Source organism: Carcharhinus amblyrhynchos, chromosome 21 (assembly GCF_965287045.1).
Source record: "Carcharhinus amblyrhynchos chromosome 21, sCarAmb.v2.hapA, whole genome shotgun sequence".
In the NCBI taxonomy this organism is placed as follows: domain Eukaryota; kingdom Metazoa; phylum Chordata; class Chondrichthyes; order Carcharhiniformes; family Carcharhinidae; genus Carcharhinus; species Carcharhinus amblyrhynchos.
This window is the reverse complement of record NC_137344.1, coordinates 14271614-14290215: the sequence shown is the minus strand read 5'-3', so window position 1 is coordinate 14290215 and position 18602 is coordinate 14271614. Positions and strand designations below refer to the sequence as shown.

Sequence of the window (18602 nt, the reverse complement as noted above, 5' to 3'; positions counted from 1 at the left end):
GTTCTTGATTCAAATATTTCTTTCCTGCACAATCTAGGAGATGGAATTTGAGCCCAAGGTGACACTGGGATTTGCTCGCCCCCGCATGGCAAATCTTGCCACAGTAAATGTGGCGAGTCAGCCAAAAGTCCATAGATTTCAGCGACAGCAGTAAATCCCATAGGTGAGTGGGACCAGAAAATCCCGCTAACTGATACCATTATAAATGGGAAAAGAAACAGCAACTGGGTTTTGAGCAGGTAGGCCATCTTTCCTGCATGGTGTACACTAATGTGGGTCAGAAATTTGCAACATTCCGCTTCTCACCATTTAAAAAGAAATTAATTAAAAAGGATCTTCGTTTTTAAAACTCCAACTAAATTATGGGCTCATTAAATCTACCTCGGAATTACAAGGTGACCTGCACAAGTTTAAGGTAAAAATGCAATATTCACCCTAACCACTTAATAAAATACTACTTGCAAAACTTAATTGGATGTGCACGACATACATTAGGCTGGATAAACTAACATCTTTTAAAAAATAAATTACATTTTACAAGGGTAAGTTTGCTATTACCTTTAGTGACTCCAAGATTTAGTACTGTAGGCAAAAATATGAAAAGATTCAAGCCGGAATTCTCCGACCTCGCACTTGGCTGGGGTTCTCCAGCCCTGCTGCAGTGAATGGAGTTTTGGCTGAGGGCCAAATTCTCCCTTTGGCAGCGGTGGTGGGGCGAAAAAGGTTGGAGAATCCTTCAATAGATGTTGACTAGATCTAATCTAGAGTATGAAACACGGGGCACAGGTTTGGGGGAGGGGAGGGGGTAGGGGCAACGTTTCTGTGTGTCCAGAGTTACACTTACGGAAGTCAGCATTTATTTACATCACAGTATTTACATACAACCAAAAGCCACACCATACGTAAACCAGGAGTGGGTAGACTTGTCAAGCCAAAGGCTGACTCCACCATAGCACCTGCCAATTGAACTGGTCATCTGCGCACCCCTTGGTTTGCCCGCAGTCACACAATTTTCAGTGCACCTATTTAAAAACTCGCGCACACGCACTTGCACACACGGTACAGCCTTGCATCAAAAGTCTACAATTTGAGAGCTAGTGGCCTTTAAGAGGCTGACGTATTGCCTGACTCAATGCAAGTCTTCATCACAGTTGCACAGGGAGCCTGTGCAGATAATTATGAGAACAATACCCACTATCCACTTAAATTAAAACAAATCAACTCATTAAAAAGTGAACTGACTACCAATTATTTGTTTTTGCAAGGCAGTCAAAAATCTTTGACTAAAGTTTGTGGAAGGATTCCCACTGCACCACTCAGACATTTAGAGCAGCAGGTGCCTGAATCTTTTCTTTCAACTGCACAAGTTTGCTAAAGATTCCCCCACCCCCCTTCCCCATCCCATTCTTGCCAGTGGCCAGAGTTACTTTCAAAACTCTTGATATATTTTCGAGATCGACAATGACAGAAAATATCCTGTGAATCCAGAACATGTAGATGGACCAATGGCAAAAGGTGTTGCACTTCACAGGAGCCTTTCAATCTCCCAAGATAAGCTTCACAAAAGATGCCACATCTGTTTCTTTGGATTCGTGCAGCGTGAAGAAGGGATGTTGCTACAGAGAACAGAGAAACATAGAGGTTAGAGCTCAAGGAATGCTTTTATGTCTATTTTCAATGACAGATGTTTAAAAGAGTCCATCTAACCCAGCAGAACACCAAAATTTCAACCCAAATAGCTAAATGTTTCCTTTTGATATATTAACTTTCAGGTTAGTTGTGACATTCTAACAGGGAGATTAACGGTGAACATCGAATTAAAGAATCATATAATCTCTGCAGTGCAGGAGGAGACCATGTGGATTCGGCCCATCAACTCTGCACTGACTCTCTGACAGAGTATCTTACCAAGGCCCTCTTTCCTCCTTATCCCCGTGACCCTACACATTTACCATGGCTAGTCCATCTAACTTACACATCTTGGGACGCTAAGAGGCAATTTAGCATGGCCAATCCACCTAACCTGCACATCTTTGGAGTGTGGGAGGAAACCAGAGCACCTGGAGAGAACCCACGGAGACACGGGGAGAACGCGCAAACTCCACAGTCACCCAAGCCCATAACTGAACTGGGGTCCCTGGCACTGTAAGGCAGCAGTGCTAACCACTGTGCCATCATGCCAGCCTTGATTGCTCATCAGGAAACAAATGCCTTTTCATTAGAAAGCATAGGTGAAAAGTGATTTTGGAAAAGTCTCAAGTCCTCACTGCTCACTCAGAGGCTGTTGTTGTATCAGTAATCAGGTCATGCGGATCAAACCATTAAATCCCAACTTCAATATCAGCACATCCATTATGGGCAAATTATCCTAATAGTACAACACTGAAGTAACAATAGGTGGTGCAATGTAAATTACCTCTTTAGACAAGTCACATCATTTCACAAGGCCAATGCAAAACCAATTTCCAGTGAGTTCCATTCTTTATAACCATGCAGTGTCAGATTCAAGACTTCCAGGGGTGGAGATGGGAGGAGATCACAAAAAAGGGGTCTTAATGACAAAGAAGATTAATTCTATTTCTCCCATGCAATACCAGAAGTTAACATCTCTGGTATTATGATGGATACTGTACGTGAGAACGGCATGAGCTAGTTACTAGGAATATGCCGTACATTGTAGGGCAGTGGGTAAAGGGGCTGGTCTCTCCATATTAAGAATCAATAGCTAAAGATAGATCTTATGGCTTGTAGGCCTGCATTATGTAAATGAAAGATTAGCAAACTCTCTCAACTTGACCTGGCATACTTAGGGTAGATTTCTGTTCAAGTGAAGAGCTGCAAGACAAGATAGCTTCAAGGCTGAACCCAACTGGGGCAAATTTTCCCATTCCGCCCACCACGGGAGTCGTAGCCAGCAAGGGGTGGACCACGGAAAAGTCCGTTGACCTCGAGCAGGATTTTCCAGTTTCGGGGCAAGCACTGCCAGAAATTCCTGCCCACTTACTTCTCCGCATCAGTGATATCCTGGTCTAAAAAGAAGTGAATCAGTTCACCTGAGCAAAAGCAAAGTAGTGCTGGGTCTTTGCTTTATTAACATTACTATAATCTCTGTTCTCATCAGCTCTTTTTTATTCATTTTTCTCTTTAAAGCCCAAGCAAGAAATTACATAACATCTACTCTTCAATTTATCCTATTTTCCCATGTGACCCTCATCTATCCCTGTGGTGCCCACTCAAAAATTTGGGTTTAGAACAAAGAAAAGTTTTAAAGTCTAAAAGTTTATTTGTGTTCATTCGTGGAACATGGATGTTGATGGCTGGCCAGCTTTTATTGCCCATTCCTAGTTGCCCTTGTTCAAAAGACAGTTGAGAGTCAACCACATTACTGTGGCTTTGGAGTCACGTGTAGACCAGACCAGGTAAGGACAGCAGAGTTCTTCACTTTAAAGGACATTAGTGAACCAGGTGGGTTTTTCTAATGGTTTCATGGTAGATCCTTCATTCCAGATTTCTTTTCATTGAATTCAAATTCCACCATCTGCCACGGCAGAATTCAAACTCAGGTCCCCACAACATTAGCTGAGTTTCTGGATTAATAGTCTAATGATAATACCACTAGGCCATCGCCTCCCCACTTATTTATTAGTGTCAATTTTTTTTAAGCTTATTTATTGTCACAAATAGGTTTACACTAACACTGCAATGAAGTTATTGTGAAAATCCCCCAGTTGCCACACTCCAGTACCTGTTCGGTCTACGCTGAGGGACAATTTAACATGTGCCAATGTGTCAGATTGGCACATCTAACCAATCTGGTTAGATGTGTACTAACCAGCACATCTTTCGGACTGTGGGAGGAAACTGGAGCACCCGAAGGAAACCCACGCAGACACAGGGAGAATGTGCAGAGTCTGCACAGATGGTGACCCAAGAAAAGTACAACACAGGAACAGGCCCGCTGACCCTCCAAGTCCGTGCCATTCATGATGCCCTAACTAAACTAAAAAAAACCTTCTACCCTTCCTCAGTCTGTATCCCTCTATTCCGCCCCTTTTCATGTACCCATCCAGATGCCTCCTCAATGTTGCTAATGTGTCTTTGTGCCCTTCACATGGATTTTCAATGAAAACTAGAACTGGTTTTCACAAGACCAAATGCTGATTGTTAATTGCTCAAGAAAGATCATAGAATCATAGGGAATCCCTACAATGCACCAACCTCAACCCCACCCAGGCCCTATGCCTGTAACTCCACATATTTGCGCTACTAATGCCCTGACCCTAGGATCAATTTGGCATAGCCAATCAACCTAACCTGCACATCTTTGGATTATGGGAGGAAAACGGAGCACCTGGACATACAAACTCCACACGTTGACCTGAGGCCAGAATTGAGCCCTGGTCCTTGACGCTGTGAGGCTTCAGTGCTAACCACTGTGTCACCGATCCACAGAAAAGTGGTCAGGAAGAGATGCTGTGAATCCTTAATACTATGAAGGTCAAAATCTTTGATTATGACACTTTAACATGTGATTTATGAAAAAAGACACCACTGAGTTTAGCAGATACCTCAACATGAATGCCATCTGTCCATTATACCTAATGGCTGGGGCATTGTGTTTTCATAGAATTCCTAGAATCATAGAATCCCTACAGTGCAGAAAAGTGTCATTCAGCCCATCGAGTCTACAGCAACAATAATTCCCACACAGGCCCTATCCCCATAACCCCACATATTTATCCTGCTAATCCTCCTAACACTAGGTCAATTTAGCATTGACAGTCCACCCAATTCGCACATCTTTGGAAGGTCCCCAGTTACAATACTGAGATTCAAGTAACGCTGCATAATTTAATCTGCTGTATGTAGATTCAATTGTTCCTCCACTTCTTAAGCTTCTTTCGCCCTTTCCAAGATCAAATTGGTGTTGGGAGTCAACAGAGATGTTTCACTGTGTAGTAAACACAGTTCTCTGCATTTCATGTATATTCTGTCATTTAAAACAATGAAAACAAAACTGCCTTTCCATGGCACAATATAATGTGTCTACGTGGAGTTTGCACATGTTCCCCGTGTCTGCATGGGTTTCCTCTGGGTGCTCCGGTTTCTTCCCACACTCCAAAGATGTGCCAGTTGGGTTGATTGGCCACAAATTGACCCTAGTGTCAGGAAATTAGTAGGGTAAATATGTGGGGTTGTAGGAATAGGGCCTGGGGATTGTAGTTGGTGCAGACTCAATGAGCCGAATGATCTCCTTCTGCACTGTAGAGATTCTATGATCTTTCTTGAGCAAGTAACAATTAGCATTTGGTCTTGTGGAAAACAGTTCTAGTACGTTAATGTAAAAGTTAGCATGGACCACTTGAAAGCAAATAGTATTAATAAGTGAAGTAGGACCGATAGTCCATTTCTAAAGAAAGACGGACAAATGTAAACTTACAGAAAGATGGCCTTTCACACCAGAGGGATGGCTGCTTCTACAAACATATACCATGAAATGCTTTTTTGTTAAAAAGACAACCATTTGTCCTGAAGAACTCAGTATGAACTTCCCACCAGGAAACATTTAAATGTGCACCTTGATTCTGTGTTTGTGTGGTTTAAACGCTGCTTGAACTGCCCAGAGTACTCATTCCCTGGTAGGGCACTGGGGAGAGTTATAGAACAAAGAGATTTAGGGGTACAGGCTCATAGCTCCTTAAAAATGGAGTCACAGGTGGACAAAGTGGTGAAAAAGGCATTTGATACTCTTGGTTTCATTGGTCAGAACATTTAATACAGGGGTTGGGATTTCTTATTGAAATTTTTCAAGACATTGGTAAGGGAAAACTTGGAATACTGTGTACAGTTCTGGTCACCCTATTATAAAAAATTACTTAAACTAGAAAGAGTGCAGAAAGGATTTACCAGGATGATACTGGGACTTGATGGTTTGAGTTATAAGGAGAGGCTGGATAGACCGGGACTTTTTTCCCTGGAGTGTAGAAGGCTTAGGTGTGATCTTATCGAAGTCTATAAAATAAATGAGGGGCATAGATAAGGTAGATAGTTAACATCTTTTTTCAAAGGTAGGGGAATCTAAAACTAGAGTGCGTAAGTTTAAGGTGAGCAGGGAGAGTTAAAAGAGAATCCAGAGGGGCAATTTTTTCACACAGAGGGTGGTGAATGCCTGAACAAACTGCCAGGGGTAGTAGTAGAGGTGGGTACAATGTTGCCTTTGAAAAAGCATTTAGACAGTTACATGGGTAAGATGATATAGAGGGATGTGGGCCAAGCGCAGGCAATTGGAACTAGCTTAATGGTAAAAACTGGACAACATGGACAAGTTGGGCCGAAAGACCTGTTTCCATGCTGTAAACGTCTACGACACTCATAATTTACTCATATAATGCAGCGTAATTAGCACTTTTGTAACTGCCACTGATGGCAATGGTATATAGTCAGCACCATCTGCTCAACATAAGTGCCTGTCTGGGATAAGCCAGGATGGTGGAAGGCACTGGGACTCTACTGCAAACAATTAAACGGTTAAAATAGTTAAATAATTTGTAGATTATTTGGTAAGAAACAAGTATTAGAGGAATTCCAAATAGCTAGCTGAATTTCTCTGAGCACTGTGTGCAGTGATTCTATCCTTCAGACACAATAGCGGAGATGCACTGCTCAAAGGAAACTCCAGTGTGTGGGAGATGGTTTGTAACAAGTCCATTAATCCACTGATTTGAAAATACAGATTCTTAAACATTCCAATCCCCAAGCAACCATCGGCACCAATCCACCTGCATTAAGGGGAGAATGTTGTATGACATCCTGCTCTACAAAAACAGACAAATAAATTGCTGGGCAAAGGATTATCATGGAATCCTACAGTCAGGAAAGTGTCCGAGAGTTATGTCAGGATCTGCAGCCAAGACACCTTGTACTTACCCAAACTTAAGCTCCCTTTTAAAATAACCAGTCATGTAGTCTTAGGGTTATTGTGCATCTCACCTCCTCAGAGGAGACTTTTTCTAATCTCTCAGACTGCCATTCTCAACTGTTTGGCAGGCAAGATCCACATGGTTTGGGATCTGTTACTGTGTACATAGCGAACGGGAGACTGGCTCACCTCTGCAGCTTCTAAAGTTCTGCTGTTGCAAAGAGAATATAGACTAAACTCCTTGTCAAACGAGAGGTCCTCAGATTAAGAAGCTGCTTACATTGACTGCACGCCAGGGGCTGGGCTCCATGTAACCTCAAACCATAGAAATCTCCAGAAACTATTTTGCTATTGCTCTTCGGGACCACGCGTCAACATATTTTGAAAGCAATTTATTTCCTCCCAGCACGCAGTGTTCTTTTTAATTAAAAAAAAACATGCTTATCATCACCTGTGACATCAACAATGATATTTTTCTGGTGAAATGTTAATAGTCACGTGGAACAAAAGAACGACAGAACAACACAATTTGGAAAATTGAGCCTCTCTCAGCTGAGGTGGATTCCCTGTCCTACTCCCAGTCACTTGTCTGGAAATTCCTAAACAAACATCTTGTTTACTTATTTTTTAATAACAATCAGGAGGGTAGAAATCACTGCTGGTGGTATTACATAAATTCAGCATCCTCCAACCAAGTTCTCACTTCCATCAATTTAACATCTAGCTTGGTTCCCTTTTCTATGTGCAAATTAACTGCCACATTTCCCTCAATATAACAGTGACTTCAAAAAGCCCCTCACTGGCTATAAACCACTCTGGGATGTCCTGAGATCATGAAATGGCTCTGTATCAATTCTAGTTCTTTTCTTAAGTTTAAGTTTTTTTTTAATTCAGTTACAGGATGTGAGCATCGCTGGCTGGGCCAGTATTCATTTGCCCATCTCTAACTCCCCTCCATTCAAGAGGGCATTTAAGAATCAACTACATTGATTTGAAGTCACATGCAAGCCAGACCAGGGAAGGATGAAAGATTTCCTTCCCTAAAGGGCATTAGCGGGGTTTTACAATAATTGACAATGGTTTCAAGGTCGTTGTTAGACTTTTAATTCCAGATTTTTAAAACTGAATTCAAATTTTACCATCTGCCATGGTGGGATTTGAACCCAAGTCCCCAGGTCTTGCTCTGTGTCTCTGGATTGCTAGTCCAGTGACAATGCCACTATGCCTCCCCTTTTGTTTATTAGTGTCACAAGAAAGCTTACATCAACGCTGCAATGAAGCTACTGTGAAAATCCCCCAGTCGTCACACTCCAGTGCCTGTACGGGTTCACTGAGGGAGAATTTAGCACGGCCAATGCACCTAACCAGCACATCTTTCAGACTGTGGGAGGAAACCAGAATATCCAAAGGAAATCCACGCAGACACGAGGAGAAAATGCAGATTCCACACAGACAGTGACCCAAGCCAGGAATCAAATCTGGATCTCTGGCTCTGTGAGGCAGAAGTGCTAACCACTGTGCCACTGTGCTGTCGTGATGCACATTCACAGACTTCGTCAGAAACACAAAAGATATTTATTAACAAAGAGAAACTCGATAGAGACTGGCAGACACAACACATGCACGCGTGCATGCACACACTCCGGCTGCCCTGGAGCAGTCTACTCGCTGTCCTGACGAGTTCCTACATGTCTTTAGACTGTCTTCTGCCCAAGTTAGGACTCCACTCTCTGGGGTGATTACCCACTCTCTATCTCAATTGGTCCCTCAAGCCAGATGATCCTCTTTTACTGTGTTGCCCTTTAAGGAGCAATCACCACATCTTAAACAGTTTCTTCCTTTGGAAGAACTAATTTTGCAATTAATCAGTTATCTAGAAGTTCAGTAATTTTTTTGTTGCATGATACAAGAAATGGTGACATAGAAAGATCCATTTCCTCAACAAAGTGTGTAAAACATGTTACAAAATGTTTAATACATCTGGAGAAGACACCCGAGAGCAACTTCAGCATGGCAGGTTGAACATCTTTAAACGTGGGGTTTCATTTCAGGTTCACCAACTGACATGTGAGAGTTAAGATTGCAAGGATTTAGTTGGCATGTCTGTAACAGAAACTCCAGAGTTCATTGGGCAATCTGTATCTCTGTCACTCTCTCCTTTAGTTTAAGTTTAAGTTTATTTATTAGTGCCACAAATAGACTTACATTAACACTGCAGTGAAGTTACTGTGAAAATCCCATAGTCGCCACACTCGGCACCTGTTCGGGTACACTGAGGGAAAATATAGCACAGCCAATGCACCTAACCAGCACGTCTTTCAGACTGTGGGAGGAAACCGGAACACTCAGGGGAAACCCATGCAGACACGGGGAGAACATGCAGACTCCGCACAGTGACGCAAGCAGGGAATCAAGCCTGAGTCCCTGGAGCAGTGAGGCAGCTGTGCAGCCATGTAAAACTCAAGAACACTGATACGGTTGCCTTTCTGGTTGTGACACTGAGGCATTAGTACTCCTGTTGGGCTATTTAAGTTAGGCAATGAGACCTCCTTCTTTACAAACTGGCAATTTAAATAACAAGATGACCAACATCATCAAAAAGGACAATCAACTGCCTGATCTTGTGCGTAATGTACTGGTCAAGCAATCAGAATCCACTAGCGAGGCAGGAAGATACAAGGCCAGACTTGCCCAACACACTCCAGCTCAAAACATATTGTTCACAAAGTTGTGACAGGTGTGAACTGATAATGGCGCAGTGAAGAAAACAGGGTATCTGGGACCTGAAGTTAACAGGGCAACCAATGGACTATGTCCTTAACCAATGAGGTTTAAAAATTAGAAAACAAATGGAGGAAGGACTACAAAAGTGGGTGGATTAAAAGGGAGTGAATTGAATGTCAAAGAGAAAGAGAAATCAAGAGAAGGAAAGATTGGGCTAAGAGAGAGGGAGAGAGAAAAAAGAGACTGAAAGGAAAAATAAAACTTTTTTAAAAAGTGTGATAGTTTTCAAGGGAAGAATTTGAGACCTGAATGAGTCTCCGTACTTGTGATAATTAATTTTGTGCCAGGGAGGCTGAGTGGCAGCTACAAATACTTATTACGTTGTTAAAAGGGTAAGGAGTAGACTTAGCTTTGAACCAAATATAACTGACAAACGCGGCAAGCTCCGAAAAACAGAGCAGGAGAGGTGCAATGGTGACAATAGCAAGCAGGGGCAGGAGTGAAGTAACTCAAGACAGCAACTTTTGGATATTCACATTTAAATGCAAGTCGATGCCTTGCCTCAGCTGACGTTGCTGCACAGTTTATCCATTAATAATAGTGAATACTGTTGGCCTCAATTATCTTCACTGCAGATTCTGGCCCACTCTTTACCAGTTATAAGGTGAGGGTGCGCTTCGGAACACATTTCACAAGCGGAAAATGCAGGAAATGTCCAAAGAATTGCTTCTGCAGCACTCAACAACATTCAACATTGAAAATTCTAAAAGTGCAGTCAGTACACAAAATAGTTCATCCAAGCTAACTTGTTTTACAGAAAGAGAAAAGGAGAACTCTCACCACTTTGTACAGTGTTTCCTGCGACTCAAAAGGTGACCCTCACAAGCCACTGGTAGGGCATTGGGGACAGTTATAGAACAAAGAGATCTAGGGCTACAGGTTCATAGCTCCTTGAAAGTGAAATCACAGGTGGACAGCATGGTGAAGAAGGCATTCGGCATGCTTGGTTTCATCGGTCAGAACACTGTATACAGGAGTTGAGACATCAAGTTGAAGTTGTACAAAACATTGGTAAGGCCACACTTGGAATACTGTGTACAGTTCTGGTCACCCTATTATTGAAGGGACATTATTAAACTAGAAAAAGTGCAGAAGATGCTACCAGGACTTGATGGTTTGAGTTATAAGGAGAGGCTTGATAGACTGGAACTTTTTTCTCTGGAGCATAGAAGGCTGAGGTGTGATTTTATAGATGTCTATAAAATAAGGGGGCATAGATCAGCTAGAAAGTCAATTTCTTTTCCCAAAGGTAGGGGAGTCTAAAACTGGGGGGCATAGATTTAAGGTGAGAAGGGAGAGATACAAAAATGGCCAGAGGGGCAATTTTTTCACGCAGAGAGTGCTCAGTATCTGGAACAAGCTGCCAGAGGTGATAGTAGAGGCGGGTACAATTTTGTCTTTTAAAAAGCATTTAAACAGTTACATGGATAAGATGGGTACGGGGGATATGAGCCAAATGCAGGTAATTGGGAGTGGCTTAGTGGTTTAAAAGGGCGGCAAGGACAAGTCGGGCTGAAGGACCTGTTTCCATTCTGTAAACCTCTATGACACTACTTTATTAGCTTTCGCCACATCACCATTTCTAAAGAGTTGTAATTTCAAAGCAAAAAAAATCAATGACGCCCTCAGTCCTACTCACTGCCTAATCAACTGCACCGGACACTGCCAGAGAATAACCAGAGAACTCACTGAACTGTAGGCACAGCTGCCATATACAACTGCGCTTCGATTCAAAATTGCTAACTTCTGGATGGAATCAAGAATCAGCAGAAATGCACAAGGAACCCAAATTGTGAGGGTGCGCTTTAGAACACATATTGTTAACCAACAATATTCCTAATGCTATTAATTTCCTTTCAAATAATTAGAAGGCATCAGGGACAGGAAGCTGGTTTATCATTAGTTGACAGAAAGCTGCTACTCATTACCAGAAATGAACTTATTGCACTGAACCACATGCAATAGGAAGTAATAAACATCTCTTATAAACACAGCAGTGTGCACTGCAGGAAATATAATCACACTGATGATGTTATCACTACCATTTCGTGCTCAGCCCAACACCTTCAGATGCCGCATTACAGACATAATTCCCATACAACTATGGAACCATGTGGGTGAAGGAAAGAGTCAACAAGTAAGCAAAATGGATTCGGGAACTCAGATTGGCACAGAATTGGTCTGAGACCTGGTCCTTTCTGAAACAAATGAATAAAGCTCTGGATAAAAGCAAATTACTACAATGCTGGAACCTGAAACCAAAAAAGAAAATGCTGGAAAATCTCAGCAAGTCTGGCAGCATTTGTAAGGAGAGAAGAGAGGTGACGTTTCGAGTCCAGATGACCCTTTTGTCAAAGCTCAAATGAATAAAGTTAGTGGGCAGACAGGGTTCCTTCCGCCCCCAACAATCAAATTACCTACTTCAATCTTCACACAAATTCCAAAAGAAAATATAATGATGTTTTAAAGACTCACTCTAATGACTGTCTACACTCAGTAGGTTACTGAGAGAGACAAGAGATGAAATAGATTACTGAGAGTTGCTGGGCCTCTAACAGAAATCTTTGTCTCTTCATTGGACACAGGTGAGGTCCCAAAGGATTGGAGGATAGCAAATGTGGTCCTGTTATTTGAGAAAGATAACCTGGGTAATTATAGGCCAGTGAGCTTGACGTCTGTGGTAGGGAAATTGTTGGAGAAGATTTTTAGAGATAGGGTCTATACACATTTAGAACTGAATAGTCCCATTAGTGATAGACAGCAAGGTTTTGTACGAGGGAGGTCATGCTTCACAAATTTGGTTGAGTTTTTTGAGGAGGTGACAAAAATGATTGGCAAGGGAAGGGCCGTGGATGTCGTCTACATGGATTTTAGTAAAGCATTTGACACGGTCCCTCATGGCAGGCTGGTGCAAAAGGTTAAATCCCACGGGATCAAAGGTGAACTAGCTAGATAGGTACAGAACTGGCTTGGCCATAGAAGACAGAGGGTAGCAGTGAAGGGTCTTTTACTGATTGGAGGTCTGTGACTAGTGGTGTTCCACAGGGCCCTGTACTGGGACCTCTGCTGTTTATGGTATATATAAATGATTTGGAAGAAGATGTAGCTAGTCTGATTAGTAAGTTTGCAGATGACACAAAGATTGCTGGAGTTGGGGATAGGGATGAACATTGTCAGAGATTACAGCAGGATATAGATAGGCTGGAAAATTGGGCGGAGAAATGGCAGATGGAATTTAATCCAGATAAATGCAAAGTGATGCATTTTGGTAGATCTCATGCAGAGGGGAGCTACACAATAAATGGCAGAACCATCAGGAGTTTAGACACACAGAGGGATCTGGATGTGCAAATCCACAGATCCTTAAAGGTGGCAGCACAGATGGAAAAGGTGTAGAAGGCGGCATATGGCATGCTTGCCTTTGTTGGACGGGGCATAGAGTATAAAAGTTGGCATATGATGTTGCAGCTATATAGAACGTTGGTTAGGCCACATTTGGAATACTGCATCCAGTTCTGGTCACCACACTACCAGAAGGACATGGAGGCTTTAGAGAGGGTACAGAAAAGGTTTACCAGGATGTTGCCTGGTATGGAGGGTATTAGCTATGAAATGAGATTGAGTAAACTGGGGTTGCTCTCCCTGGAAAGACGGAGGTTAACGGGCGACCTAATAGAAGTTTATAAAATTATGAAGTGCATAGATAGGGTGAACAGTTGGAAGCTTTTTCCCAGTTCAGAAATGACAAACACAAGCGGTCACAAGTTCAAGGTAAGGTGGGGGCAAGGTTCAATACAGATATACAGGGGACATTTTTTACACAGAGGATGGTGGGAGCCTGGAATGCACTGCCAAGCAAGGTGGTTGAGGCAGACACGGTAGGATCATTTAAGACGTATCTAGGTAAGCACATGAACAGACAGGGAATAGAGGGATACAAACGGATGGTCTAGTTAGGAACACGTGATCGGTGCAGGCTTGGACAGCTGAAGGACCTGTTCCTGTGCTTCATTGTTCTTTATTCCTCAGCAAAGCAGCCAGCATAATTAAGGACCCCACGCACCCCAGACCTTCTCTCTTCCACCTTCTTCCATCAGGAAAAAGATACAAGAGTCTGAGACCACGTACCAACCAACTCAAGAAGTTTCTTTTCTGCTGCTGTCAGACTTTTGAACGGATTTATCTTGCATTAAGTTGATCTTTCTCTACATCCTAGCTATGATTATAACACTACATTCTGCAGTCGCTCCTTTCCTTCCCTATGAATGGCACGGTTTGTCTGTATAGCCTGCAAGAAACAACACTTTTCACTGTATGTTAATGCATGTGACAATAATAAATCAAAATCAAAAAAAATCAGAAACAAGGCTTAAGGTACACAAGTTCTCAGGTTTGCTACTAAGTCAGATCAGTGAGTTGCTGATCTCTGTTCGGCATCCTTGGGCAGCTGTTCAGTGAAAAGGATCTTTAATTAAAGGTCCAAGTAGTCCTGGCAGGGAGGGGTGGATGCGATTGGGAGGGAGAGGCACAGAAACTTGGAGAGGAATGAGCTGAGCAGAAACTGGCAAAGTGCACCTTCTAACTCCACACTCAGGTTAACTATTAACTGTTAAGATTATTTACAAATTTATCTTTATTGTGGTGAGGCCAACAGTGTCTTTAAGGAGTGCAGGATGGGGAGTACGTAGACAGTTACTTCCTACTGATGCATCAATTAAATGGAATATGGGATGCTTGGCAGCCTTGTTACTTTCAACTCAATCAGCTAACTAAATTCAAAACAAATCCAACATAGCAACCAGTCACTAGATTGGGTAATACATTTAAGAGTTAGTGAGTAGGTCCTTACCATAAGTTCTGAATAAGTTGGTCTGTCTTTGGAATTTTTCTTCAGGCTGTAATAGAAATACAGAAAGTTACTTTAGTGAAATTGTTTGAGTTAGATTTGATGGGTCAATTAGGTCTCAAATCCTGAATAACTAAAATGGTCAGCACCTAGGGCTTAGGCAGCACACTGAAGTTAGAGCTGGAAAAACAGACATTAGTTTTAGGCAGAGGATCTGGGCAATAATATTGCTGATCTCCGCATTTCATTGAGGTTTCTGGGTCAATGATTGGCAGGAGCGGGGACAATAGATTTATTGAACAGCACAGCACCAGTCTGTGCCAGAAAGAACAAGCTAGTTACAGTGACGCACCACCCTTTGCCCACTTCTCTGATATTCTCTCAAGTATTTATTCTGTTCTCTTTTGAGAGCTACTATTGAACCTGTCTCTATCAATGCCGACCAGGCGATGCATTCCAAATCCTAACCACTCACTGCATAAAAATATTTTTGTTACCTTCTGGTTCTTTTGCCAACCACCTTAAATCTAAGCCTGCCCTTGACAGCCTTTCAGCCAATCAAAAATAGTTTTGCTTTATTTGCTCTATTTAAACTCATTGTGATTTTAAACGCTCCACCCAAATCTCCTCTTAATTTTCTCTACTCTGAGGGGAACAATTTAGCTTCTCCGCCCCATTCACATAATTATCCCTGAAACCATTCCAGTAAATTTCTTCTGCACCCTCTCCAAATCCTTTGTGTTCTTCCTAAAGCGTGATGTCCAGAATTGGACACAATATTCCAGCTGGGGACAAACTAGCGTTTTATGTATTCTGTGCCTCTCTTTAGAAAACCTAGGATCCCATATGATTTATTAACAGCATTGTTAACCTGTCCCGTTAGCCTCAGGGTCACGCTCCACTTGTATCTCTGGGAAATTAGTCTCTGTCCACGCTTCCCACCGCCTTGGAAAAACAGCTAACATAATTAAGGACCCCATGCACCCTGGACATACTCTCTTCCACCTTCTTCCATTGCAAAAAAAGATACAAAAGCCTGAGATCGTGTACCAACTGACTCAAGAACAGCTTCTTCCCTGCTGCCGTCAGACTTTTGAATGAACCTACATCGCATTAAGTTGATCTTTTTTTACACCCTAGCTATGACTGTAATACTACAATTACTCTCTCCTTTCCTTCTCTCATGAACAGTATGTTTTGTCTGCATACGCAAGAAACAATATTTTTCACTCTATACTAATACATGTGACAACAATAAATCAAATCAAATTAAAGAAATAAACCTCTTCATGGGAGTTACCGTCTTCTGACCTACTCCATTATAGGTGCACAAGTCTAAGAAAGAATTTTAGACAGAAATGTTCAAATGACCATAAGGAACCAGCATTGGTGAAAAATGCAAAGAAAGTATTTTACTTCAAGCCTTAAATAGACTCTGAATCAATGATGTTACTTGGAGAAGATTTCTTTTCCAATCAATGGAGAAAACATTTAAACTTTTAAAGTTAATTTATTTATTTTACAGGTAGACTTACATTAACACTGCATTGAAGTTACTGTGAAAATCCCCTAGTCCCCACATTCTAGCGCTTGTTCGATAGAATCCCTACACTACAGAAGGAGACCAATCAGTCCAGTACCGACCAGGCCCTACTCCTGTGACCCCACACACTTACCCTGCTAATTCCCCTGACACTAAGGTCAATTCAGCATGGCCAATCAACCTAACCCGCACATCTTTGGACTGTGGGAGGAAACCGGAGCACCCAGCGAGAACCCACACAGACACGGGGAGAAAGTGCAAACTCTGCTCAGACAGTGACCCGAAGCCGGAATTGAACCCACGTCCTGAGTGCTGTGAGGTAGCAGTGTTAAACACTGAACCACCATGCTGCCCCTGGGTACACAGTGATAATTTAGTATGGCCAATGCATCTAATCAGTGTGTTTTTTGGACTGTGGGAGGAAACCAGACCATCCAGAAGAAATCCACACAGACATGGGGAGAACATGCAGATGCCACACAGATAGTGACCCAACTCAGGAAGTGAACCTGGGTCCCTGGCGCTGTGCCACCCATAGGGAAAGAAGTGCCCTAGACATTGCAGTTGGGTCACTCAATCAGGACTGGTCAGTGCTGAGATAAAAGAGAGAGCTTCTGCTACACCGATTATTCTTGCAGCAGGTTCAGTCATGGGGAGGAAGGGGGAGAGAAAATAGAGTTTATAATATTTGTATTATAATGAAGTGAAGTCTTCAAGGAGGAAATAGTAAAGTGTTTGCAGTTCAAAGGAATGCAGCAAATCCACAAAGGAAGATATGGTTTTATGATGTAAATAACCTGGAACAAGGGGGAAAAAAGTTACTTACATCTTCTGAAAGTTTTGTAGAATGTTAGGTAAAGTGTATTCCAACATGATTAAAATTAGTAACATTTTCACATCATCAGTAATGTACACTTTCAGCTATTTTGCTGCGTGGCTGCAATGCTGCCAACTGGGCCACAGTGAACAAATAACGAAGGTCAGAATATCATCTTAACCGAACCCACAGCAGAAACTGAGATATCTATTCCCTGACCAAAGTTACACTCCGCTGACTCTGTCAGCTTTCAGTCAGATAAAATAATGCCTGCTGGTCTTAGATGGAAGAATAAAACTTAGTGAAGTGACAGAAATATTACAAATGATTACATTTTGATGTAACCACCACCTTTCTGCACCCTCGAGTTGTGAAAATTTTCCATCTCACCCCGTGAGTTAATATATCACTCCCTGATTTTGACTGCATCCAGGTGAGTGGTAAGTTTAACAGCAGAGGAACTAATTAACTAATGGCAGTATAGCCACAGGAAAAGCCAAACACACTGATGGATTACATCTTATAGAACCCTACAGTGCAGAAGAGGCCTTTCAACCCATTGAATCTGCACTGACCACAATCCCAACCTAGGCACTATCCCAATAATCCCACGTACCTACTCTCCAAATCCTCCTGATACCAAGGGCGAGATTTTTATGGCCTCGCTCATCCCAAAACCATAAAGCCCAAGGTCAATGGAGCTTCCCATTATCCGCTCTTCACCCACTCTGATTCCTGTGGTGGGCAGGGCATTAATATTCCGGCCTAAGAGTCAATTAAGCATGGCCATGTTCATAGGAATTAAGTACGGAAGTAGGCAATTTAGCCCTTCAAACTTGCTCTGCCACTCAATAAGATCATGGCTGATCTCTTCCTGGTCTCACTTTCCCACTGTCCCACAAATCCCTTTAACCTGTGTTTTTTAAATCAGAAATATATCTATCTCCTTCTTCAAACAATTTAATGATTCAGACTCCATTGCTCTATCGGGCAACAAGTTTCACAAATTCACCACCCTCTGTGAGAAACTTGTGAGCAGAAACACAGTAACTCACAGGATACCTATAAGCAGTATGTTGGATCTGCAGCAGTTCTGAAGTGGACCCTTATTCTCCACAGAATCGTGATGTGCCAAGCAAGAGAAATCAGTTCCCATAGCAACAGCATCGAGAAGGCCCATTCTGGTTTCACAACATCACATAACTACGGTATAGCCATAGGAAAAGATCATCACAGTAATGGATTCCATCTCATTGAATACGTACAGTGCAGGAGGAGGCCATTCGGCTCATCAAGTCTGTACTGACCACAATCCCACCCACGCTCTATCTCCACAACCCCGCATATTTACCCTGCTAATCCTCCTAACACGATGGGTAGGGTTTTTACCATTTCACTCGTTCAGAAACCGCAAAATCCTGCCCAAGATCAACGGACCTTCCTATTGTCCGCCCCTTGCCCAGATTCCAGGGTGGTAAAATTCTGCCCTGTCAATCCACCTAACCTACATAACTTGTGGGAGGAAACCGGAGCACCCAGAGGGAACCCACGCAGACATGGGGAGAACATGGAAATCCCGCAACAGTGAACTGAGGCCGGTTTTGAACCCGGATCCCTGGCACTGTGAAGTGCTAACCACTATGCCACTCCCACAAAATAATAAACTTGGGCAGGTATTTCAAAGCCAAGATAT

At 42.5% G+C, this 18602-nt stretch overlaps 1 protein-coding gene across 2 annotated transcripts in view; it reads right to left on the bottom strand.

Moving 5' to 3' along the window:
- Positions 1-1394: 1394 nt before the first annotated feature.
- map2k6 (mitogen-activated protein kinase kinase 6) overlaps positions 1395-18602 on the bottom strand; it is a 107461-nt gene continuing 90253 nt past the window's right edge. For both annotated transcript variants that reach the window (XM_080209189.1, XM_080209190.1), the window contains 2 exons: positions 14553-14598; positions 1395-1616 (listed from right to left, as the gene is read on the bottom strand). In XM_080209189.1, the coding sequence (XP_080065315.1) occupies positions 1539-1616; positions 14553-14598 (124 nt within the window). In that variant the 3' untranslated portion in view covers positions 1395-1538. The remainder of the gene's footprint in view (positions 1617-14552; positions 14599-18602) is intronic.